Source organism: Musca vetustissima, unplaced genomic scaffold (assembly GCF_032173495.1).
Source record: "Musca vetustissima isolate MV318-11 ecotype Yass unplaced genomic scaffold, APGP_CSIRO_Mvet_v1 utg13228, whole genome shotgun sequence".
Taxonomy (NCBI): domain Eukaryota; kingdom Metazoa; phylum Arthropoda; class Insecta; order Diptera; family Muscidae; genus Musca; species Musca vetustissima.
In genome coordinates this window covers 10934-32110 of record NW_026874929.1, presented here as the reverse complement: position 1 = coordinate 32110, position 21177 = coordinate 10934, and the positions used below count along the sequence as shown (strand labels likewise).

The window sequence follows — 21177 nt, the reverse complement described above, 5'->3', positions numbered from 1 at the left end:
ATTAGAATTTCGTTGGTTTTCTTGGTTCGTTGCAAACGACATCCTTAGAAGGAATTTGTATCCATTTGTGTTTTTTTTGTTTTTCGTTCTGAAGACAGGGGGAGAAAGTGTAGGTGTGAGGGGGAGTAGATTTCGGTGTTGTGACTCGTCTCCAATTGAATGTCTGTTGGAGGATTAACACCAATGCTTTCTCCATTTGTAGTGTGTTTTGAAGTATTTTAAGACTGTCTAACTGTTCGCCCAAAAATTTAATGAGTAGGCGTACCATATTCGAGTGTTGTGCCTTGTTAACAGGAAATCGTGGAGCGTTTAATTTAATATTATATTTTAAAGTTTATTTATTTGGTTAATAGATAATTAGGGAGAAAGACTGGCATTTGAAAAAAATCGTGGCCTCAGTTGATAAATGTGGTTGAAACCATGTCTATAGAAATGTTTTGTTTTGGCCTCAGTAGAACTGAGATAGATAATTTTTGTAGCGCAGTCTGGAACTGTGCTAAAAAATCTATGGGCTTAGTCAAGAACTGAGGTCGAAAAATGTTATCCAACTGAGGGTCACAGGAATTTTCTATAGAAATTTTTGCGACCTCAATTACCATCTGAGGGCCACAGGAATTTTCAATAGAAAATTTTGCGATCTCAGTTACCAAATGAGGGCCACATGAATATTCTATAGAAAATTTCCATGGAAAATTCATGTGGAAACTGAGTCCAAAAAATTCTTTAGAATATTCTTGGTGACCTTCAATCGAAATCTGAGGCCGAAAAAATTTCTATAGAAAAAATTTTAAAATTGAGGTTGACAATTCTTGAATGGAATTGTGTTGTTAGCCTCAATCTGGAACCGTGATAACAAATTTATGCGCTTATTGAGAACAAAGTGTGGCCTAAGTCGGGAACGGAACTTATGGGAACTGAGTTTGAAAAAATATCTGTAGAAGATTCTTGGTGACCTCTGTTAGGCACTGAGGTCGAAAAAATGTTTTCAGAAGATTCTTGGTGATATCAGCAGGGAACTGAGGTCGAATAATGTATGTAGAAGATTCTTGGTGACCTTCAATCGAGATCTGAGGTCGAAAAATTGTCTATAGAAAAAGATTAGAATTGAGGTTGACAATTTTTGGATAGAATTCCGTTGTTGGCTTCATCAGGATAGAATTGAATTTTCTACAAAAATTCGCTGTCCTCAGTTGGAAACAGAGGTCGAAAAAATGTTTATAGAATATTCTAGGCGATCTATTATGGGAACTGAGTTCGAAAAAATATCTATAGGAGATTCTCAGTTGGGCACTGAGGTAGAAAAAAATGTTTTTAGAAGATTCTTGATGATTTCACCTGGAATAATGTTTGTAGAAGATTCTTGGTGACCTTTAATCGAGATCTGAGGTCGAAAAATTGTCTATAGAAAAATATTAATATTAGAATTCCGTTGTTGGCTTCATCAGGCTGGAACTCTGCAAAAAAAAATGGGCTTAGTCTAAGGTGTGGCCTAAATCGTGAACGGAGGTCAAATATTTCCTATAGAAAATTCTGTGTGGCCTCAGTCGGAAACTGAGATCGACAAATGAGGTCGTAAAATTTTCTACAGAAAATTCGCTGTCCTCAGCGGGGATCTTAGCTCGAAAATTTTTCTATAGAAGATTTTTGGTGACCTCAGCCGGGCACTGGGGTCGAAAAAATGCTATAAAAGATTATCGATCGAGAACTGATTTCGAAAATTTGTCTATAGAAAGTTTTGGCCTCTGTCTGGAACTGTGGTAAAGAAGTCTATGAGCTGAGGTATGGCCTAAGTCGGGAACGGATGTCAAAAATTTGCTATAGGAAACTCTAGGCGGCCTTAGTTGGAAACTGAAATCGACAAATGAGGTCGAAAAATTTCTACAGAAAATCATTGTCCTCAGCGGGGATCTTAGCTCGAAACTGAGGTCGACATTTGTTTCTCTTGGTGACCTTCATTCGGGATCTGAGGTCGAAACATTTTTTGAAGAACACGTTTGTTGACCCTTACACGGGCACTGGGGTCGAAAATTTGTCTATAGAAAAATGTTTGAACTGAGGTCGGAACATGTTCTATAGAAAATTCTTGGTGACCTTCAATCGGCATCTGAGGTCGAAAAATGTTGTATAGAACATTCTTGTTGACCCTTAGTCGGAACTGAGGTCGAAAATTTGTCTATAAAGGGCTGAGGTCACCAATATTTTTATAGCCAATTTGTCGACCCCAATACGCAGCTGAGATCCCACAATTTTCTATAGACAAGTTTTCGACCTGAGTTCCCGACAAAGGGTAAACAATACAACATTTTTCGACATCAGATCCCGATTAAAGGTCATCAAAAATTGTCTGTAGAAAATGTTCGATCTCAGTCATAAATTTTATTTATTTGTGGCCTCGACTTGAAAGAAAGTCCTGGAAAAATTATTTTTATTTTTAATTCCACGCATATAAAGGAAATTGAAAAATTATTCTTTAAAAATTCCAGAGACCTCATTAGGGAACTGAGATCGTAAAATATTCTATGAGGTCGCAAAATTTTCGATAGAAAAATCCTGTGGCCCCCAGTTGGTAACAAAGGTCGCAAAATTTTCTATAGAAAATTCCAGGCTTAGCTGAGAACTGAGGAACAATATTTTTGTCTAGTAAATTGTGTGGCCTCGGAAAACGGATGTCCTTAGGTGAAGTATGCCATAAATGCATATGATTCCGTAATTAAATTTTCATTTATTCTGTCTTTCACCCCTCTCCAATATTTCTATAGTTCGGAATCTGCCGTCTGTCTATTAGCAAATATCAATTTAACGAAAATATTTTCTGTTCATAAAGTTATGAAATTCTTTAGTCACACTTTTGGCGAAAGGGAGGGACGTGGCAGCTTCATGCTTAGAAACCATGCGTAGTTATTCAGAAGCAACACCATTGCCATATTTATAACCCGAAAGGATGCTGTGTCTATAAATTTTGCACAATTATGACAACTCAACCCCGGCAGGGTGTGTTTGTGTGTGTTCTAATACGCAACGCGCCACAGAAATATAAAAATGAAATCACAATTCATGGCAATGGCAATATGAAAAGTGAATATGTGTATAATAGGGTGTTGTGAGAAAAGAAGTGCAAGTGGCCTGTTCGTCAATAAGGGAGCTTTGAATTAGAATTATTTTTTCTCATATGGATAATGAGGGTGTGAGTCTCTCCGCATAATATTTTTGCTATGCTTGGAATGTAAAATTTGTCCTTTCATTCCACCCTATTATCACCGGCTCCAAATGGGAATACTAACTCTCCAAATGGAGTTATTGTCGGGTGTAAATATTTTCATTTAGTATATCTTCATTTGAAAATGAAAATTTTTGCAAAAATTTTATATGAATTGAAATGAAATGTTGCCATTCAATAGCGTAAACGTCGGAGCACATAACTTTCCATCTTCAAATAGAGAATGGTGGTATGCGGATCAGGATATGCGTGTTTTTCTTGTTCCAGAATGGATACTTTCATTTAACCATAGCACAGGAGCATGAGTGGAGGTAGGGTAATTGAAAACATCCTCTCTACACTGATGTGTGTCAGCATTCCACAGGGAAGTGTATAAGCCAATGCAATGCGAACGAATGAAATCACGTTTTGTGTTGCATGCCCCCCCAAAAAATACGAATTCGCGTTCCCTCACAACTTTCCACCAATATTTTGTTTTCCCCAGTTTATTTGTGCATTTTAGAATTTTGTTTGTGGTCGCTGAGGGTGGCTTGGGAGGGCAGGTTCACTACCCAAAAGATTGCAAAATATTTTATAGTGTCTATAAAGCCGCATGGACACAGCACACCTATGCTGTAGCGCTTTGGGTGTGCCGTGGTTGTGAGAAATAGAAAATCCATAAATTGATAAAATAATTGCAAAAAGAACGGCACCATGGCACACTCATTTATAATATTTGCAATTGGCAGAAATGAGAGCGACGAGGGGTTGTGTGATAATTTTGGGAAATTTAAAAAAAAAACAATGCAAAATGTTCATAATATATCGACAAATTGTCTTTAAAAATTCATGGTCTCTATTGGGAACCCTCAGAACCCTCAGTTGGGAACTGAGGTTGTTAAATTTTCGCAAAAATGTTTATAGAAAATTCCAGAGCCCTCAGTTGGGAACTGTTCTACCAAAAATTCACACAATTTTCTATAGAAAATCTCTGGACCCGCAGTTGAGACCTGAAGTTCCCAAATTTTTTTATTGTAAATTCCAACGCCCTAGTTGGGAACTGTTCTACTGAAAATTCATGGCGTCGCAAAATGTTCTATAGAAAATTCCAGGGCCCTAAGTTGGGAACTGAAGTCACAAAATTTTCTATAGAAAATTCCAGGGCCCTAAGTTGGGAACTGAGTTCGAAAATTTTTTCTATAGAAAATTCATTGAAAAATAATTCTTTAATAATCCACGCTTACAAAGGACCTTGAAAAATTATTCTTTAATAATCCACGCTTACAAAGGACCTTGAACAATTATTCTTTAATAATCCACGCTTACAAAAGGACCTTGAAAAAGTACTCTTTAATAATCCAAGCTTACAAAGGACCTTGAAAAATTATTCTTTAATAATCCACGCTTACAAAGTACCTTGAACAATTATTCTTTAAAAATCCACGCTTATAAAGGTCCTTGAAAAATAATTTTTTAATAATCCACGCTTATAAAGGTCCTTGAAAAATGATTCTTTAAAAATCTACGCTAATAAAAGTCCTTGAGAAAATTATTCTTTAAAAATCCACTCTTATAAAGGTCCTTGAAAAATAATTCTTTAAAAACTCACGCTTATGAATGTCCTGGAATTTGTTTTTTAATCCACGCTTATATAGGTCCTTGAAAAATTATTCGTTAAAAATTCCAGGGCCCTCATTAGGGAACTGAGATCGCATAATTTTCTATAGAAAATTTCTCTGGCCCTCAGTTGGTAACTGAGGTCGAAAAATGTTCCATAGAAAATTCCTGTGGCCCTCTGAGGTCTCAAAATGTTCTAAAAAAATTCAAAAAAAAAAAAAAAAAAAAAATTTTCGATAGAAAATTTCATGTGGCCCACAGTTGGTAACTGAGGTCGCAAAAGTTTCTATAGAAAATTAATGTGGCCAAGGAGGTCGCAAAAATTTTTATAAAAATTCCTGGGCCCCCCAGTTGGCAACTGAGGTCGCAAAATTTACCAGTGGCACTCAGTTTGCGAACTGAAGTAGCTAAATTTTGTATAGAAAATTCCTGTGGCCCTCAGTTGCGAACTAAAGTCTCGAAATTTTCTATAGAAAATTCCTGTGGCCCTCAGTTGGAAACTGAGGTCGCAAAATTTTCCATAGAAAATTCCTGCGGCCCTCAATTGGGAACTGAGGTCGCAAAATTTTCTATAGAAAATTCCTGTGGCCCTCAATTGGGAACTAAGGCACCAAAAATTTCTGTGGCCCTCAGTTGGCAACTGAGGTCGCAAATTTTTTTATAGAAAATTCCTGTGGGCCTCAGTTGGGAACTGAGGTCGCAAAATTTTCTATAGAAAATTCCTGTGCCCCTCCGTTGGGAACTGAGGTCGTAAAATTGTCTATAAAAAAATTCATGTGGCCCTCAGTTGGGAACTGAGGTCGCAAAATTTTCTATAGAAAATTCCTGTGGCCCTCAGTGGTAATTGAGATCTCAATTTTTTCTATAGAAAATTTCTATGGCCCTCAGTTGGAAACTGAGGTCACAAAATTGTCTATAGTAAATTCCTGTGGCCCTCAGTTGGTAACTGAGGTCTCAATTTTTTCTATAGAAAATTCCTGTAGCCCTCAGTTGGAAACTGAGGTCACAAAATTGTCTATAGAAAATTCCTGTGGCCCTCAGTTGGAAACTGAGGTTGCAAAATTTTCTATAGGAAATTCCTGTGGCCTCATCTCGGAACCGAAGTCTTCAATTTTTCATTAGAAAAATTGTGTAGCCTCAGGTGATTACTTAAGTTAATTATTTCACCATTTTATTTTCCCACCCTATCCATCCCTTGCCTTATATATTATATCTGAAATAATGTACAAAAATTATTATTAGCTCAGCTCGGCAATATAATTCCAATTAGCCGACATACATTCATAAATATAAAATTGTATTTATTGGTGTTTTTTGCCGCTGCTGTTGTTTTTGTTGGCCTGTTAATTAGAACACTGTGCTCCGCCGCGCTATTATTAATGTTTTTAATTTCTGTTCTCTGTTTTCCAGGTAAAAGTTTCACCCTGAGCATTGTGATCTCCACGAATCCGATACAAATTGCCACATACAATAAAGCCATTAAAGTCACAGTGGATGGTCCGAGGGAGCCGCGTTCCAAAATACGACATCCCGGCTTTCATCCATTTGCCTTTGGGCCTCAACGATTCGGCCCAGATCCTCTTATGGGTGGTTTACCGTTTAAATTACCCGGTAAGTAGAAAAATCGCTTCGAAATGGAAAATAAAAATCGTGTTATTATTTGCCGTAGCAACAGTTGTTGTGTTCTGTGGGGCAGGGTATTACAACTGCAGTGGAGATTACAAAAAAAGAGAAAACAGCAACAATAACAAGAACAACAACAATTTGCCATAATTTTTGTATTGGCAAAAAGGGCAGATATATTACCACACCATCACGGAGGAGAAGGAGGAGGAGGGTTGTATTACACGAATATGCATATTTGGCCTGGGACATCAACCCATCCTCGTCGACATCTCGTCGTTATCATCATTACGCTGAGAGGCTTTTGTTCGTTGTAATATTTGTTTCCGACCATTCAACGCCATAGGATTTCATATGTATGTGGCTGACTGGCTGGCAGGATGGCTAGTTTTGTTTTTTCTGCTGTTTTGCAGTTGTTTGAGTAAATCAATCGTCCTTACCAGAAAAACATCCAACAAAAATCGGATTCACATTCGTCATCACTGCTTTTTTTGGTCGCTATCTCAACGCGTATATCTGTTTGTATGTGTGGTATTATAGCATTTTATGATTGTCATGATTGAGCTTCTTTTATGCCAATCAATTTCAATCAAATCTGTTGACGTGTATCATGACAGGATTTACAAAATTTCCATGTTGTATACGATCCGCACCAACTGCCTCCCTCCTCCTTCATCTGATAATGTCGTTGAGTAGTAGTGGTTTTTCTTGTTATTCGTTTTGGGCTTATATATGGAAAATCAAAATTTCTTTTATTGCGGCTTTTGGCATTATTACAACCAAATTTTGATTGGTGGCATTTAAAGATGATTGGTGTTACATTGAAGGGGCGAGGGGAATGTTATAAGTTATTTTACATGTTGTGTGTCATATTTAATAGTGAACGATTTTTTTGTAAGTGTTCTGTAAATTAAGGTTATATCATGGTTTGAAAAATTTGCGAAGGACGATTACCTTATTATCGGAATCAGTTCTTTATGAATAATTTAGAAAACATTTAACGTTCTTTTTATATTTATTGGTGGACTAAGGTTGAAAAATTTCCAGTTGGCAACTCAGTTCGCAAAATTTTCTATAGAAAATTCATGTGGCCCTCAGTTGGGAACTGAGGTCGCAAAATTTTCTATAGAAAATTCCTGTGGCCCTCAGTTGGAAACTGTAACTGTGGTCGCAAAATTTTCTATAGAAAATTCATGTGGCCCTCAGTTGGAAACTGAGGTCGCAAAATTTTCTATAGAAAATTCCTGTGGCCCTCAGTTGGGAAGTGAGGTTGCAAAATGTTCCATAGAAAATTCTTGTGGCCCACAGTTGGGAACGTAGGTCACAAAATTTTCTATAGAAAATTCCTGTGGCCCTCAGTTGGTAACTGAGGACGCAAAATTTTCTATAGAAAATTCCAGGACCATTAAAAAATTGACCTTTATTGATAATTTTACTTTGCCAATAACCTGGAATGTCAGATTACAGCTTTTTCGGTTTGAAAATACAACCAAAAGCCTCAGAAGACCGATCATTGGGACAGACCTTTATATTAATCAGTGTCCTGTCTCTATGCCAAATACCGTATTTAATGTCGATTTGAATTAGGGCATGTGTTGTGAATTCTACGCTCGCTCCAAGTGGAAGGATCGTAAAAAAACTGCATTGTGCCACAATACATTGATGCAGTGCGTGAATTTTAAATTCAACCAGTAAGGAAAGTAGTAAAGTCTGACTCGGCCGACTATATGATTCCCTTCACCACTTTATGTATATTGCGCATATGTATCCTTACATTTGCATGTCAATGTTCCCTGTTAAAAATTTAATTTCAATCAGACACCCGGTTCGAAATACATATGGAAGCTATGGCACCAATTTCAACAAAACGCAATAACGTCATTCAAGTCTCAATTTGATACATTGTTCAAAATTTCGTGTTAATCGGGCAAACATTAGTACGCTATGACAAATCCAAGAATCTGTGGGGACTTTGATGCACTATTTACCTCAAATTGGACGAAAATATATATGGGAGCTATATCTAAATCTGAACCGATTTTCACACATCACTATAGACTTATTTCAGTACGCTATGCCAAATTTCGTGCAAATCGAAAGATCTATAGGAACTTTGGTGCACCATTTACCTTAAATCGGATGAAAATATATATGGGAGCTATATCTAAATCTAAACCGATTTTTCCCAATTTCAATAGGGTTCGTCCTTGGGCCAAACAAATGTGCTGTGCCAGATTTCATCCAATTCGAATCATAAATGCGACCTGTACTTTGTTCACAAAAATACATGGACGGACGGACATGCGTAAATCGACTCAGAAAGTGATTCTATGCATATTCTCAAAAGGAACCATGTGTCTATCTCGATTATTTTTGCCTGTTAAAAACATATGCACAAAGCCATAATACCCTGTACCACAATGTGGTGAAGGGTATAAAAACATGGATCTATGCATATGAACCAAAGCAATACAGCTTATAATGGAACTTGAAAAATTATTCTTTAAACATCCACGCCTATAAAGGTCCTTGAAAATTTATTATTTTTAATACCCAAGTTTATAAAGGTCCTTGAAAAGGTATTCTTTAAAAATCCTTAAACCTTTAAAAGGTCCTTGAAAAACTATTCTTTAAAAATCCACACTTTAAAAGGTCCTTGAAAACATTATTCTTTAAAAATCCACGCTTATAAAGGTCCTTGAAAAACTATTCTTAAAAAATCCACGCTTATAAAAAGGTCCTTGGAAAAATAATTCTTTAAAAATCCACGCTTATAAAGGACCCTGAAAAACTATTCTTAAAATATCCACGCTTATAAAGGTCCTTGAAAAACTATTCTTAAAATATCCACGCTTATAAAGCTCCTTGAAAAATAATTCTTTAAAAATCCACGCTTATAAAGGACCCTGAAAACTATTCTTAAAAAATCCACGCTTATAAAGGCCCTTGAAAAAATATTCTTAAAAAATCCACGCTTATAAAGGACCCTGAAAAACTATTCTTAAAAAATCCACGTTTATAAATGTCGTTGAAAAAATATTCTTAAAAAACTCCACGCTTATAAAGGTTCTTGAAATTTTTTTCTTTAAAAATTAACGCTTGTAAAGATCATTGAAAAATAATTCTTAAAAAATCCACGCTTATAAAGGTCCTTGAAAAATAATTATTTAAAAAATCCACGTCTTAATAGTCCTTGAAAATTTATTCTTTAAAAATCCATGCTTTAAAAGGTCCTTGAAAAATGATTCTTTAAAAATCCACGCTTTTGAAGGTCCTTGGAAAATTATTCTATAAAAATCTACGCTTATAAAGGTCCTTGAGAAACTATTCTTAAGCTTGAAAATTATTCTATACGGGTCATTGAAAAAATTATTCTTTAAAAATGCACGCCTATAAGGGTCATTTTTATTCGAAAAACTCTAGCCAACAATGTATTTCTGTAGGAGTTGTAGAAATCTGCAAAGAACTCTCACACTGATATCCCCTTAAATTAATTCCTTTTTTAAAACTGTGAATTATTTCAAATCCTTTAAAGTATTTAATCCTTTCAAATACAATTGCTAAATAACAACAACCATCATACGACCCGACGAACAAATAAAGAAAACAAAAACAACACAAACAGGAACTGGCACACCGTCAAGGGTGAAACAGAGAGCAGTGCAAATAAACGCTGATATAGTTCACAGGTTCACTCCTTTAGATGCGGAGAAGACAAAGCCTGGAAGATTGACTGTTAAATTGGATTGAATTTATGGGCATAAACGTTTAGGCTTTCCTTAACAAATAATTGAAACTGGAATTGCCATAAGGGTTGATTATGGAACTGCAGCAGCAGCGGTAAACAGATGTTGGCACAGCATACAATAGCTGAAGATAGCTGGTAGTCGTGATGTTAATGACAAGGATAATAATGATGATGCTGACGTGGACGATGATGTCTTTAAAGCTATAGTTAACACCAAATTATACTTTGTTGTTAATGGTGTACAATTTGAGAAGTTGAAAATGTGTTAAAGTAATGTGCACAGTGGTTCGAAGCAAATTAATTTATGAATACAAATTATTATTTTTACAAATTTTTAATTTATTTCAAGTCGAGAAATTCTTTCCCACCCTCAAAAAATTTTTGTTAGTTAATAGAGTTTTCGAAAACACTGTCACACACCAAATTCCTCACCCTTTCCCATCCCCTAACCTAACGAAACACAAATTTACATAAATTTATATTTCTGCTGTGCTGCAAAGTGGCAACAAGGTTATTCGTAAACGGGGTTGTGTTCCTACTTCAATTATTTGTTAGCACTGCTCTTATTACTCTGTCAGGATACAATACATACATCCTTCTATTGTTGTATACATATAAATGTGTTGGTGTTCTCCTTCTGTTTGGTATATCTTAACGAATGTACTTACAAAAGTTAAATTCAGTTCAATTTCAAAAAATTTGTCAGAGGTCGTCGCTGAGGTGTAACACATGGCATTTAATGGGCGCTCAATGTGTCTACAACAAAAGCAGCAGCAACAGCGGCAACAACATAAATCCGCTAAGGACTACCAAGTGATGACTACTACGTTTGTTAAAGGGGTGCTGCCGCTGTTTCGCTTATTGAATGAAACATATTTTGACTTCATATTTTATTTATGTCACCAAATGCCATTGTCATTAGGCGGTGCAAACACACACACACATACACCGCCGCGTAGCTTGTTAAAGTCCCCGCCGAAAAAGTGTTAGTGAGAAATTCAATTCATTTTGGAAAACGAGGCGTGAATTTAATAATAAACGAAATTTGTTAAAATTAAATTTTGTAACACAAAAGTTGTATAGCTTTAAAGAGGTAGTTTTGTTGTAAGAAGTATTGAAATGTATTAATTTACATAAAATATATGTCAATCATTTGTGCGTTTGAAGCAGTTTGAAGTTCAATGAGATAGAAATTTCTTTGCAGTACTGACATGAAAAAAAAACTAATTATCAAAAATTTAGGACTTACGTGGCCGTATGTTGCAAAGCTAAAAATCAGGAAAATTAATCTGAAAAAAATAAATAAAAATATTAATGAAAAAAATTATAATAATAATAAATAAAGAAATTGATGAAATCAATGAATTAGAATGTTTTCGGTAGATCGTTTTCCAGTCATATCCAGTTACCATCCGTTTAAGAAATGGGTCAATTTCATTCCGTTTGGACAAGGCTTCGCAGATGGGAATTCGATCAATCCTATTTTCTTCTGTTAATTGGTGTGACACCCAAACATCGATTGTAAGGAGTCCCTCAAAGGGTCTGGCAGTAAACGGCGAGAAGACCAAGCTGATGATCCAGTAGACTCCTACCAACTGTGGAGCTTGAGAACCACAGCTTCGAGGTAGTCAAAGATTTTATATAACTTGGTACCAATGGTGCAATGTGGTGGCTGTTGGTTAGCCCAAAGATTTCCCGGGAAGAGCTTCGACTCGATGTGGAGTTGCATTATCAACCGGGTGTCTGACCCATAGAAAGGCAGAGGTTTAGGTAGTCCTCGACTCCTCACCAAGGAGGAAGTGAAGTTTTGCGGTGAATCTTCGAATTGGTACCGGCGGATTGGCTTTAGAGTGTTCGTTGAGTACTCTGGGCTTTTCCAATGGGGCGCTGGACGACGCTAAATTTCGACACCCAATGGTGCACCACGGTTAAAGGAGTTAAGGCGGGAATCATGTAAAACACACAGGATTCATACCTTGGTACCACCATAAATAAAACTAATGACATGAGTTTTTAAATTAGGAGAAGGATAGTTTTGGCCAACAAATGTCACTTTGGTCTAAGTAAGCAATTTAGAAACAAGGCCACCTCTCGCCGGACCAAACTGGCACTCTACAAGTCGCTGATACTACCCGTGCTGTTGGGTGAATCTGAATCATGGTTACTTGCGCAAGCATATGAGGCAGTTCTTGGAGTGTTCGAGGGAAAAAAATTCTCCGAAAGATCTATGAGCCGACCTGCGTCGACGATGAATGTCGCCGTCGTATGAACGATGAATTGTACCATAAATTCTCGGCCATCGACATAGCCAAACGTATCGAGTTGCAGCGACTACGTTGGCTAGGTCATATTGTGAGAATGGATGAGGATGCCCCCGGTCAAAAGGCATTTGCATGTTCCAAATATACCACAGTGTGGTGAATAGTATAAAAAGTGGTTCGATTCGATTGTTCCGATGTTTTTATGTAATCCACTACTCAAAATACTTAAAATCATTGGGAACATTTATGTGGTGGATACGCCTTGACAAGTTCTTACCACGGTATGAGGCTATGCTCCAATGGAATATTCAGAAACTCATTTTGAAAAAAAGAAATGATTGCAGCTTCGACCACAAATTCAAGCTCCTCAACGACATCGACCTTATCCGACATTACTCTCTATGACATAAACGTGAGAGAGACGCGGAACTTCTCATTGATCTAATATACGAGAGAATATCCCGACATATCTTTGAGATTATTCGCCCTTGACGAAGAGGATGATGCTGGGAATAACATTGTGGTCAAGGTTAATCATCAAAGGTGAGAATGCCAATCTCGATGGAGATGAAAGTCCCAAAACCATGATGGTCTGTGTCCCTGGCAACATGCTATTGAATGAATGCTGGTTTTCTTGATCTTCCTATTGTAGCCATAAACGCGAGCCTGAAAAGACACACGGACATTCTCATTGATCTAATGGAGGAGCAGATAACCTTCTCGACACATAGCTGGGGTGATTCACCCTTGACGAGCGGGATGACGCCTTGGATAATATTGTGGCCAACACAACGGTTATTCAAGTAACTCCTCCAAATCAAGGTAAATCATCAGATGTAATGGAAGCCCCAAATTAATGCCGGTCTTCCGAGGTAAAAAGATATTGAAGTGGATGCTGGTTTTCCTAAAGATCATGAGAGCAATTAACTTTGGAAAATGGTTCATCGAGCGGGACAGGTCAAGAGGATTGTCAAATTTATTCGGATGTTCTCAAGACTCTATTCGACTGATATTGCGAGGGACTTCCCAATCGAAAGAATTCCGACGTTGCTAAAGGCAGCCCAAGTTAACCCTCCAACGTAGGAGACAACTCTGAGTCTCCCGAGAACGACTAGGAAACTCTTATCAAACATAATATTCGAAGGGGTCTTTGAATGATGAGCTATCCATTTACCACTGTGGAAAAGGCCAAGCAATTCCACCAGTTGTTGCACTGCAAACATACAGAATCATTGTCCAACTTTTTTTAAAATATTTTCTGGACATGCAAATAGGAGTGATTTTTTTAATATTTTATGGCGGGGATTTTTTTAAATAGTTCTGGACATATCAATAGGCGTGCATTTTTTAAAAATATTTTGTGGACATTTTTTCACAGTGTAATTATCTTATTTTGGAATCCGATTACTTTTCTTTGTATGAAAGAATTTGTAATTAAATTTGTGTATTGAAATTCGCCGAAAATTCATTGAAAATTATTTATAATAATTCCAATGTGTTTTCTAATTTTGGGCATATTCAAACAAGGGTTTACATATGTGAGAATTTCTTAACTTGATTTCGACACTTGGCAGTTAATATGTCTAACAAAGTTTTTTTTTTCTGAACTACAAAATCAAATTCACTTTGACAATTTTAATTATGAGTCATGACGTTTGCTAAACACTTTCTTGATATACCGTCAAATAACATTAACGCAATGACACTTGCGTGGGATAATAAACAAAATACCGAGCAAAGTAATGTTAATTGGGAGTGGCATAAAGTGTGTTTTAAAATTATTAAAAAAAAATTCCCCCAACAACAACATTGACTTCTGGTAATAAGACGCCATAAGATACACGCACACATACACATGAGAGTATGAACGAACAAGGAATTCTAATGGATGATGATAATAATTATGGCGTCTATCTACCATTCTGCTCCACCACCCCCATCTTAAGGATTGAAGGGGTTAATGGTAATGTTCTGTCGGGTATTATAATTCACATTACGACCTGCTAAGATAACAGTTGAAGGCATATTCCTATAATCAGATCAATGCCTAAACATAACACATCAACTAAGTATTTTCTACATTGTGTTGTTGTTGGTGTGTATGCGTATGTGTGTGTTTCAGTTGTTTCCAATTTTGCAGAATGATGTCTGTTGTAGATTTTTAATTTTTCAAAGATGTTGAAATGGGATCAACGAAACAAACAAAAAACCTTAACTTCGTGTGTGTGTCTTAAATATGGATTGTTTATGATGCCCGTTGAGTTGTTGAGCAGAGAATCCAGCAGCAATGAGACTTAGTGTTGAAAATATGCATGTATATGTGTGTGTGCCTGTATGTGAAAAGGGTTCAAATTGTTGAGAGGGTGGGTGGGAGTATGGCTTCCATCTTAATTTTTTCACTTAAAACAAAAACTTTTTAATGCCTTTCTCCATGAATGGTGGGGAGTATGAAAGCATCCCATTACACATGTGTACAAACATATTTGTGAATTTATAAATACATATGTATAAGTACATATGTGTGTGTATGCGTTCGTGTTTGCTTTGTTGCCTCTCTTTTTTATAAAATTAATTCATGTTGAAAATTCATTAAAAATATTAAACACAACAGCATCAGCATCTCAAACATTAAGAATATCAACATACTTACATTTTTTGGTAAAATGATATGGATGTGTGTGCGTGTGTGTGTGTGTGTTTCTACTCATATATGCTTTGTGTGCGTTACGTTGCCTTTTTATACATTTTGTTATATTTTCGCTTTTTTTTTGTATTTTTTCTCTTCTGACAAATATTACATCAAGCAGAAAATTTTAATAAAATTTTCACTTACATTATTATAAAGGAAAAAGTTTCCTTTTTTCCACATTCACACACATGCACACACACATATATATGTCAGCACAGAAGGGTACATCTTCACACATTCACTTTTAAAACATGTAGTCAGAGATAATTTTAGAGTGATATAAGTTTAATGAGAGGCAATATCGGGGAGTTTTTTTTTTTTTGAATTTGAATACAGAAGTCTATTCAGGTATTCAGGTATTGTAGATAATTCCCTTACTTAATCGGCTAGCTTGTGACAGAACGTTTGTTCTATAAGCCAACATTAAAAAAGAGTTCCAAGCATGTCGGACTTGTGCGCAGCTCATCCAATTTGAATAACCATGTTCTGAGATGTTGTCTTCTACTTGACCTTTCCATCGAATTCGTGGCTTTCCCCTTCTGCGTGAACCATCACTTGGTTCACTTTTATATGTCTTTTGATATGGGGCAACCTCATCCATTCTAACAGCATGACCTAGCCAACGTAGTCGCTGCAACTCGATCAGTCTGTTTATGTCGATGTCCAAGAATAGATGGTTTAGTTCATGATTCATTAGATAACGGTATTCACCGTCGACGCAGATCGGCCCATAGATCTTTGGGAGAATTTTTTCGCTGAAACACGCCAAGAGCTGCCTATCTGCGCAAGTACCCATGCTTCAGATCCATACAACAGCACGGGTAGTTTTAGTGTCTTATAGAGCGTGAGTTTGGTCTGGCGAGAGGCGGTCTTATTTCTAAATTTCTTACACAGACCATAGTAGCATTGGCCAACACTATTCTGCCCCGGATTTCAAAGCTGATGTTATTAGTTTTGTTTATAGCGGTACCGGCGTATATAAAATCGTTCACCACCTCGAAGCTGTAGTTTTCATGATCCACAGTTGGTACGAGTTTAATGGACGTCTTGCGCGTTGAAACCATCAGTTTTGTCTTCTCGCCGTTTATTGCCAGACCCACTTTGGCAGACCTTTCTCAATTGGTTCAAAGGTGGCTGTTTCCCATGGCAATGTTCGACCCATTATAATGATGTCATAGGCGTAGGCGAGTAACATGTATTGTTTGGTGTACAGAGTACCATTTCTGTTCACATTTGTCTCTCGTATTACCTTTTCCAGCAGGGGGTTAAAACGATCACACGACAAGCTGTAATTTCGTCTTAATCACCGTTCGGTGGAAAGTGTTCCGAGAAAGGGTTCCCTTTCCAAATTTAACTGCTGACCGTGTGTCGGTTAAAGTTATCCTGCCTAGCCGTATTAATTTTGAAGGAATGCCAAACACAGACATGGCTTTAAACACTTCTGAACGGATAGGGTTGTTAAATGTAGATTTATAGTCGAAGAATAGGCGGAATGTGTCGATGTATTTTCCGTGGGTCTTTTCCAGGATTTGGGACAGAGTGAAAATCTGGTCAATGGTGGATTCGTCAGGCCTGGAGGCGCTGTTACAAAAATGTCATTGACCATTGGCTTTAGTCGTTCACACAGCACGCTGGATAACACTTTCTATGCGATGGGAAGGATAATTATTCCTCTACAGTAGACACATATCGCCTGTCCCCTTTTTTTGTACACCGGACTCAGGATGCTGAGGTTCCAAACATCGGAAATGCATTCCTCTAGGCAAATTGCAATAATCAGCTTGTGCTCCTGACCAGCATCTGACCCCCAGTATTGAATAGTTGGACTGGTAACCTATCGACATCTGCCGCTTTAATATTCTTCAGCCGATTGACTGCTACTCTGACCTCGTCTTGGTTGGGTAGTATACAATCTATACCATCATGCCTTATTGGTTCTAAGGTATTTTCTTCACCGCAAATATTTGATACCAGCAGCTTGGCAAAAAAATATGTTAGTAAAATTTCCAGACATTGTTCTGACTCCTGCTGTACATCTCGATTTGCTCCCGCTCACTTTTTTGTTGTTTCATTTTTTTTTTTCTGAAAATACGTCTCTCTCCTTTTCTCCCGATTATTTTTTTCTCGCATTACGTGTTGCTACTGTCTGCATGGTTGCATTATACGCTGCGTTTTTCACATCAGTAGCATTACGACACATCAGCGACACATTACGACTGATTGTGCCATGGGCTTCTTAATGGTGATCTTTGGTACCCAAGTGTTGCTTTTGTAGGGAATTCGCAATTCTTTGCCATTGTGCTTCTACATTATTATGGGGACAAATAGTGCTTTCGTCAAGCAGGTGGGTAAGTTGAGCGGAGTAGGCTTTAGCTACTTGTTTGTTTGTGTGTTAGATCGCACCTTTGCTGCCACATTAAGACGAGTGCGAACCTTGGCTGCTACAAGGTAGTGATCCTAATCGATATTCGCTCCTCGGATCGGTCGAACGTCTAAAAAATATGATCGATTTGATTTCACGTTGTTTGATCGGGAGAAATTCTGGTGGCCTTGTGTATATCGAGATGCTTGAATTTGGTACTGCTACCATGTTTTTTGCTGCCACGAAGTCAATCAGTCTCATGCCGTTGTCTGATGTTTCTTCATGGAGGCGGAATTTTCTGACGTTGAGACCAAAAATATTTTCCCTTCCGATTTTTCATTAAAATCTCTTAACAGCACATATCAGCTCACTATTTCAACGGGTGTCCATAATTAAGAAGAATGAGGAACCAAGATAAGTTTGGACTTTACCATAATTAATACAAATTATCACACCAAACCATTATTACCCTTTAATTATAATTGTATATATCTTTTGTGATACATTAGTACGCGTACATTTCTATACTAGTTTGCGAGCAGTTGTGTGTGCTATGAATGGAACAAAGAGGATTTCCTCGGCGGATGTGAAACATTTTCCACACTTATGCTTTCCTTATTTATCATACACAACAAAAAAGAGGATACTCGCATCTTCATGGTGAAAAAACTAAAGAATATTCCAACAAAGTAAAAATTATAATGTCAATGAAAATGCTGGAAATGGAGGATGCCATTTAAGTTCAAATACGCCTTACGTGTATGTCAGAACTATATTTTTTGGCAACAATGTGTGTGAATTTTTGTATTGAAGGAGGTGCTGTTTAGATCCTTTTCTGCCTCTCAGACAAACTTTTACTCTTTACTACCATTAAATAGTGGTAATAACATTGCGACTTTGTAGTGTGATGGGAGATGGTTTGTCACAATGTGTATTATATTTGACATATAATTTGTATCCATATGGGGAATCTTACTTACTTCCTTAGCTGGCTTGTGACAGAACATTTGATCCATAAGTCGAGCATAAAAAAGATTTCCAGGCGCATCGGCCTTCTGCGGAGCTTTTCCATTTTGAAAGTCCATGTTCCCAGATGTTGTCTTTCAATTGACGGTTACACCGAATTTGTAGTCACTCTGAATTTCTAAACATGGGCCGAGTCTAATGGACGTCTTGCGCGATGATAGCATCATCTTGGTCTTCTCGCCATATACTGCCAGTCCCACTTTGGCAGACTCCAAATACCTTCAAAGGTGGCTGTTACCGCTCGCAATTATGTCGATGTCGTAGGAGAGTAAAATACAGAGTGCCATTTCTGTTCACATGTGTATCTAGTATGGCAAACTGTCACCTTGTCTGAAACCTCGTGCGGTATTGAAGAGGTCCTTTCCGACTTTAAGTGTTGACCTTGCGCCAGATAAAGTTATCCTGCATAGTCATATCAATTTTGCAGCAATGCCAAACGCAGACATGGGTTTAAAAACATCTGAGCGGATTGGGCTGTCGAATGCGCCTTTATAGTGGGTCTTTTCCAGGATTTGACGCAGTGTGAAAATCTGGTCTATGGTAGATTGGCATTGGTATGACCCAATGTCATTGGCCTTTGGCTACAATCGTTCTCACAGTACACTGGATAGCACTTTATATTGGGAATGCATTTCTCTAGCCAAATTGTACTCAGTTGGTGCATGCTACTGATCAGCGTCTGACCATTGGTCATGAATAGTTCGGCTGGTAATCCATCTGCACCTGCTTCTTTATTATTCTTCAGTCGATTAATTACTATCTGACCTCATCTTGGCTAGTTGGTATGCAATCTATATTGGTTCTAGGGTATATTCTTCACCTCCACTTTATACCAGAAGCTTTTCAAAACGCTCTTTCCAGATCCTCAACACACTATCTGTGTCTGTCACCAGGTTTCCATCTTCACCTCTACAGGATGATGTGCCTGCACCAAAGCCTTCGGTTTGTTGTTTTGGCAAAATTTCGAAACTTCGTTTGGGCGATTTGCTCCCGCTCACGTTTTTCCTGTTCATCCTTCTTTTTTTTTTTGGAAAATACGCCTGTCCTCATGAGTTGCTTTTGCTGCAGTTTGTAGGGAGGACATTGGGCCTTTGGCCATTGTGCTTTTATATTATTATCGGGACAATCAAGTGGATAAGTAGAGCGGAGTAGGTTTCTACTATCCACTGTGTTTGCAGCTTTCAACGTCAAGTTTCCGAATCACATTAGATCGTACCTTTCCTGCTACATTAAGACTAGTGCGAACGTTGACTGCTCGGATCGATCGAACGTCTACTAAAACACTGAATGAATGCCTTCCGTCTATCACAACATGATCAATTTGATTTCTCATTGTTTGATCGGAGTAATCCAGGTGGGCTTGTATATATCGAAATGCTTGAATCTGATGCTGCTAAGTACCATGTTTTTTGCTGCCGCGATGTCAATCAACCTCATGCATAGGGGCCAAGATAAGCCTGGGCTTTGACATATTAAAGCCAATCAGAGCCATTCTATTATCCCCTACGTCATCCATATGAGAAATCTAATATCTTGAAAAGACCTCCGGGAGTTCTTCAAACCATCGAAACAACTCAGAGAATCTTCTGACGTGTGAAGGTTTCTTCTATGTATAGCTTTCTATATATTGAATACTTACGGAAGTTATATTTTTATAGAAAATCTTTGGGAGGTCGTCTTTTTATCGAATACCTTTGGAAAAATCACCGATCTGTAGAAGCCAATCTATACATTTTAAGATTTCTTAACCATATATAGACCCATAGACTTGGGGTTTTAAAAGAAAACGTTTGATCCTCTGTTATATGTAAGCCGTTGGGAGGTCTTATGTCTTTAAAAATGCTTTCTAGGGCTTCTACCCCTAAAATACGTTGTAGAGGTCTTAAGACATTTTGTTGTCTTTTATCGTAAATTATTTAGGAGATTTTTCCATTTATGAGATATGTCAAGAACGCATTCTGCCCATTGAAGGCCTTGATAGTTCCTTGTATATAGAAGATTTCTTACAAGCTGGTTACCTTATTTGAGAAAAAAGTTGTAAACCTAAAAAATCCTCTACTAGCCTTTCCACATTTGTCACACATGTTCCCACAAAAAAAGTGTTAGTAAACGGAACTTCCATTATTATACAGCCCAATTTCTTTTACAAAATTCAAACTGACTGACAGTGCATTGGCTTGACAAAATGGTTTTCAATCTTGCACTACTCCCCTCTTCCCATTTTCCTCTCAACAACATTTTGTTTTTTAATGTGATTTTATGTTTTTGTCACTCATGTGTTTACCATTTGCCAAAAAATAGTTTCGTTCTTTCGTGTATATTTTTGTTGTTGTTGTTTTTTCTCTTTTTTGAAATGTCAAGAAATAGTAAAAGATGACAACCGAGTGTACATACGAGTACGAGCACTAGCATCACCACTCTTCTGCAGTCAACTATAAGTTTTTTAATTCATTTAGATTTTTGTGTGCAAGGACTTGTCTTCCACTATATAATATTTATTTCGTTGAGGACTTGTGGGGATCTCTGAAGTTGTTTTTCCCATTTTGTAGACATTGTCAACATAAGTTTTGCATATTCTCTGCTGTTGTTGTCATCTTTTTTGAAAAAAAAAAAACAGAAACAGGATTTAGAACTTACTTTGTGTGGCTACTTGTT

The 21177-nt window shown here is 37.3% G+C and overlaps 1 protein-coding gene across 1 annotated transcript in view; it reads left to right on the top strand.

The window, feature by feature from the left end:
• The window catches only part of LOC133337419 (segmentation protein Runt-like), a gene marked incomplete at its 3' end in the record, with an annotated part of 43685 nt that extends 37261 nt beyond the window's left edge, over positions 1-6424 (top strand). The window contains exon 3 of the mRNA XM_061545644.1: positions 6224-6424. Coding sequence (XP_061401628.1) covers positions 6224-6424 — 201 coding nt within the window. The remainder of the gene's footprint in view (positions 1-6223) is intronic.
• Between the last annotated feature and the right edge of the window lie 14753 nt (positions 6425-21177).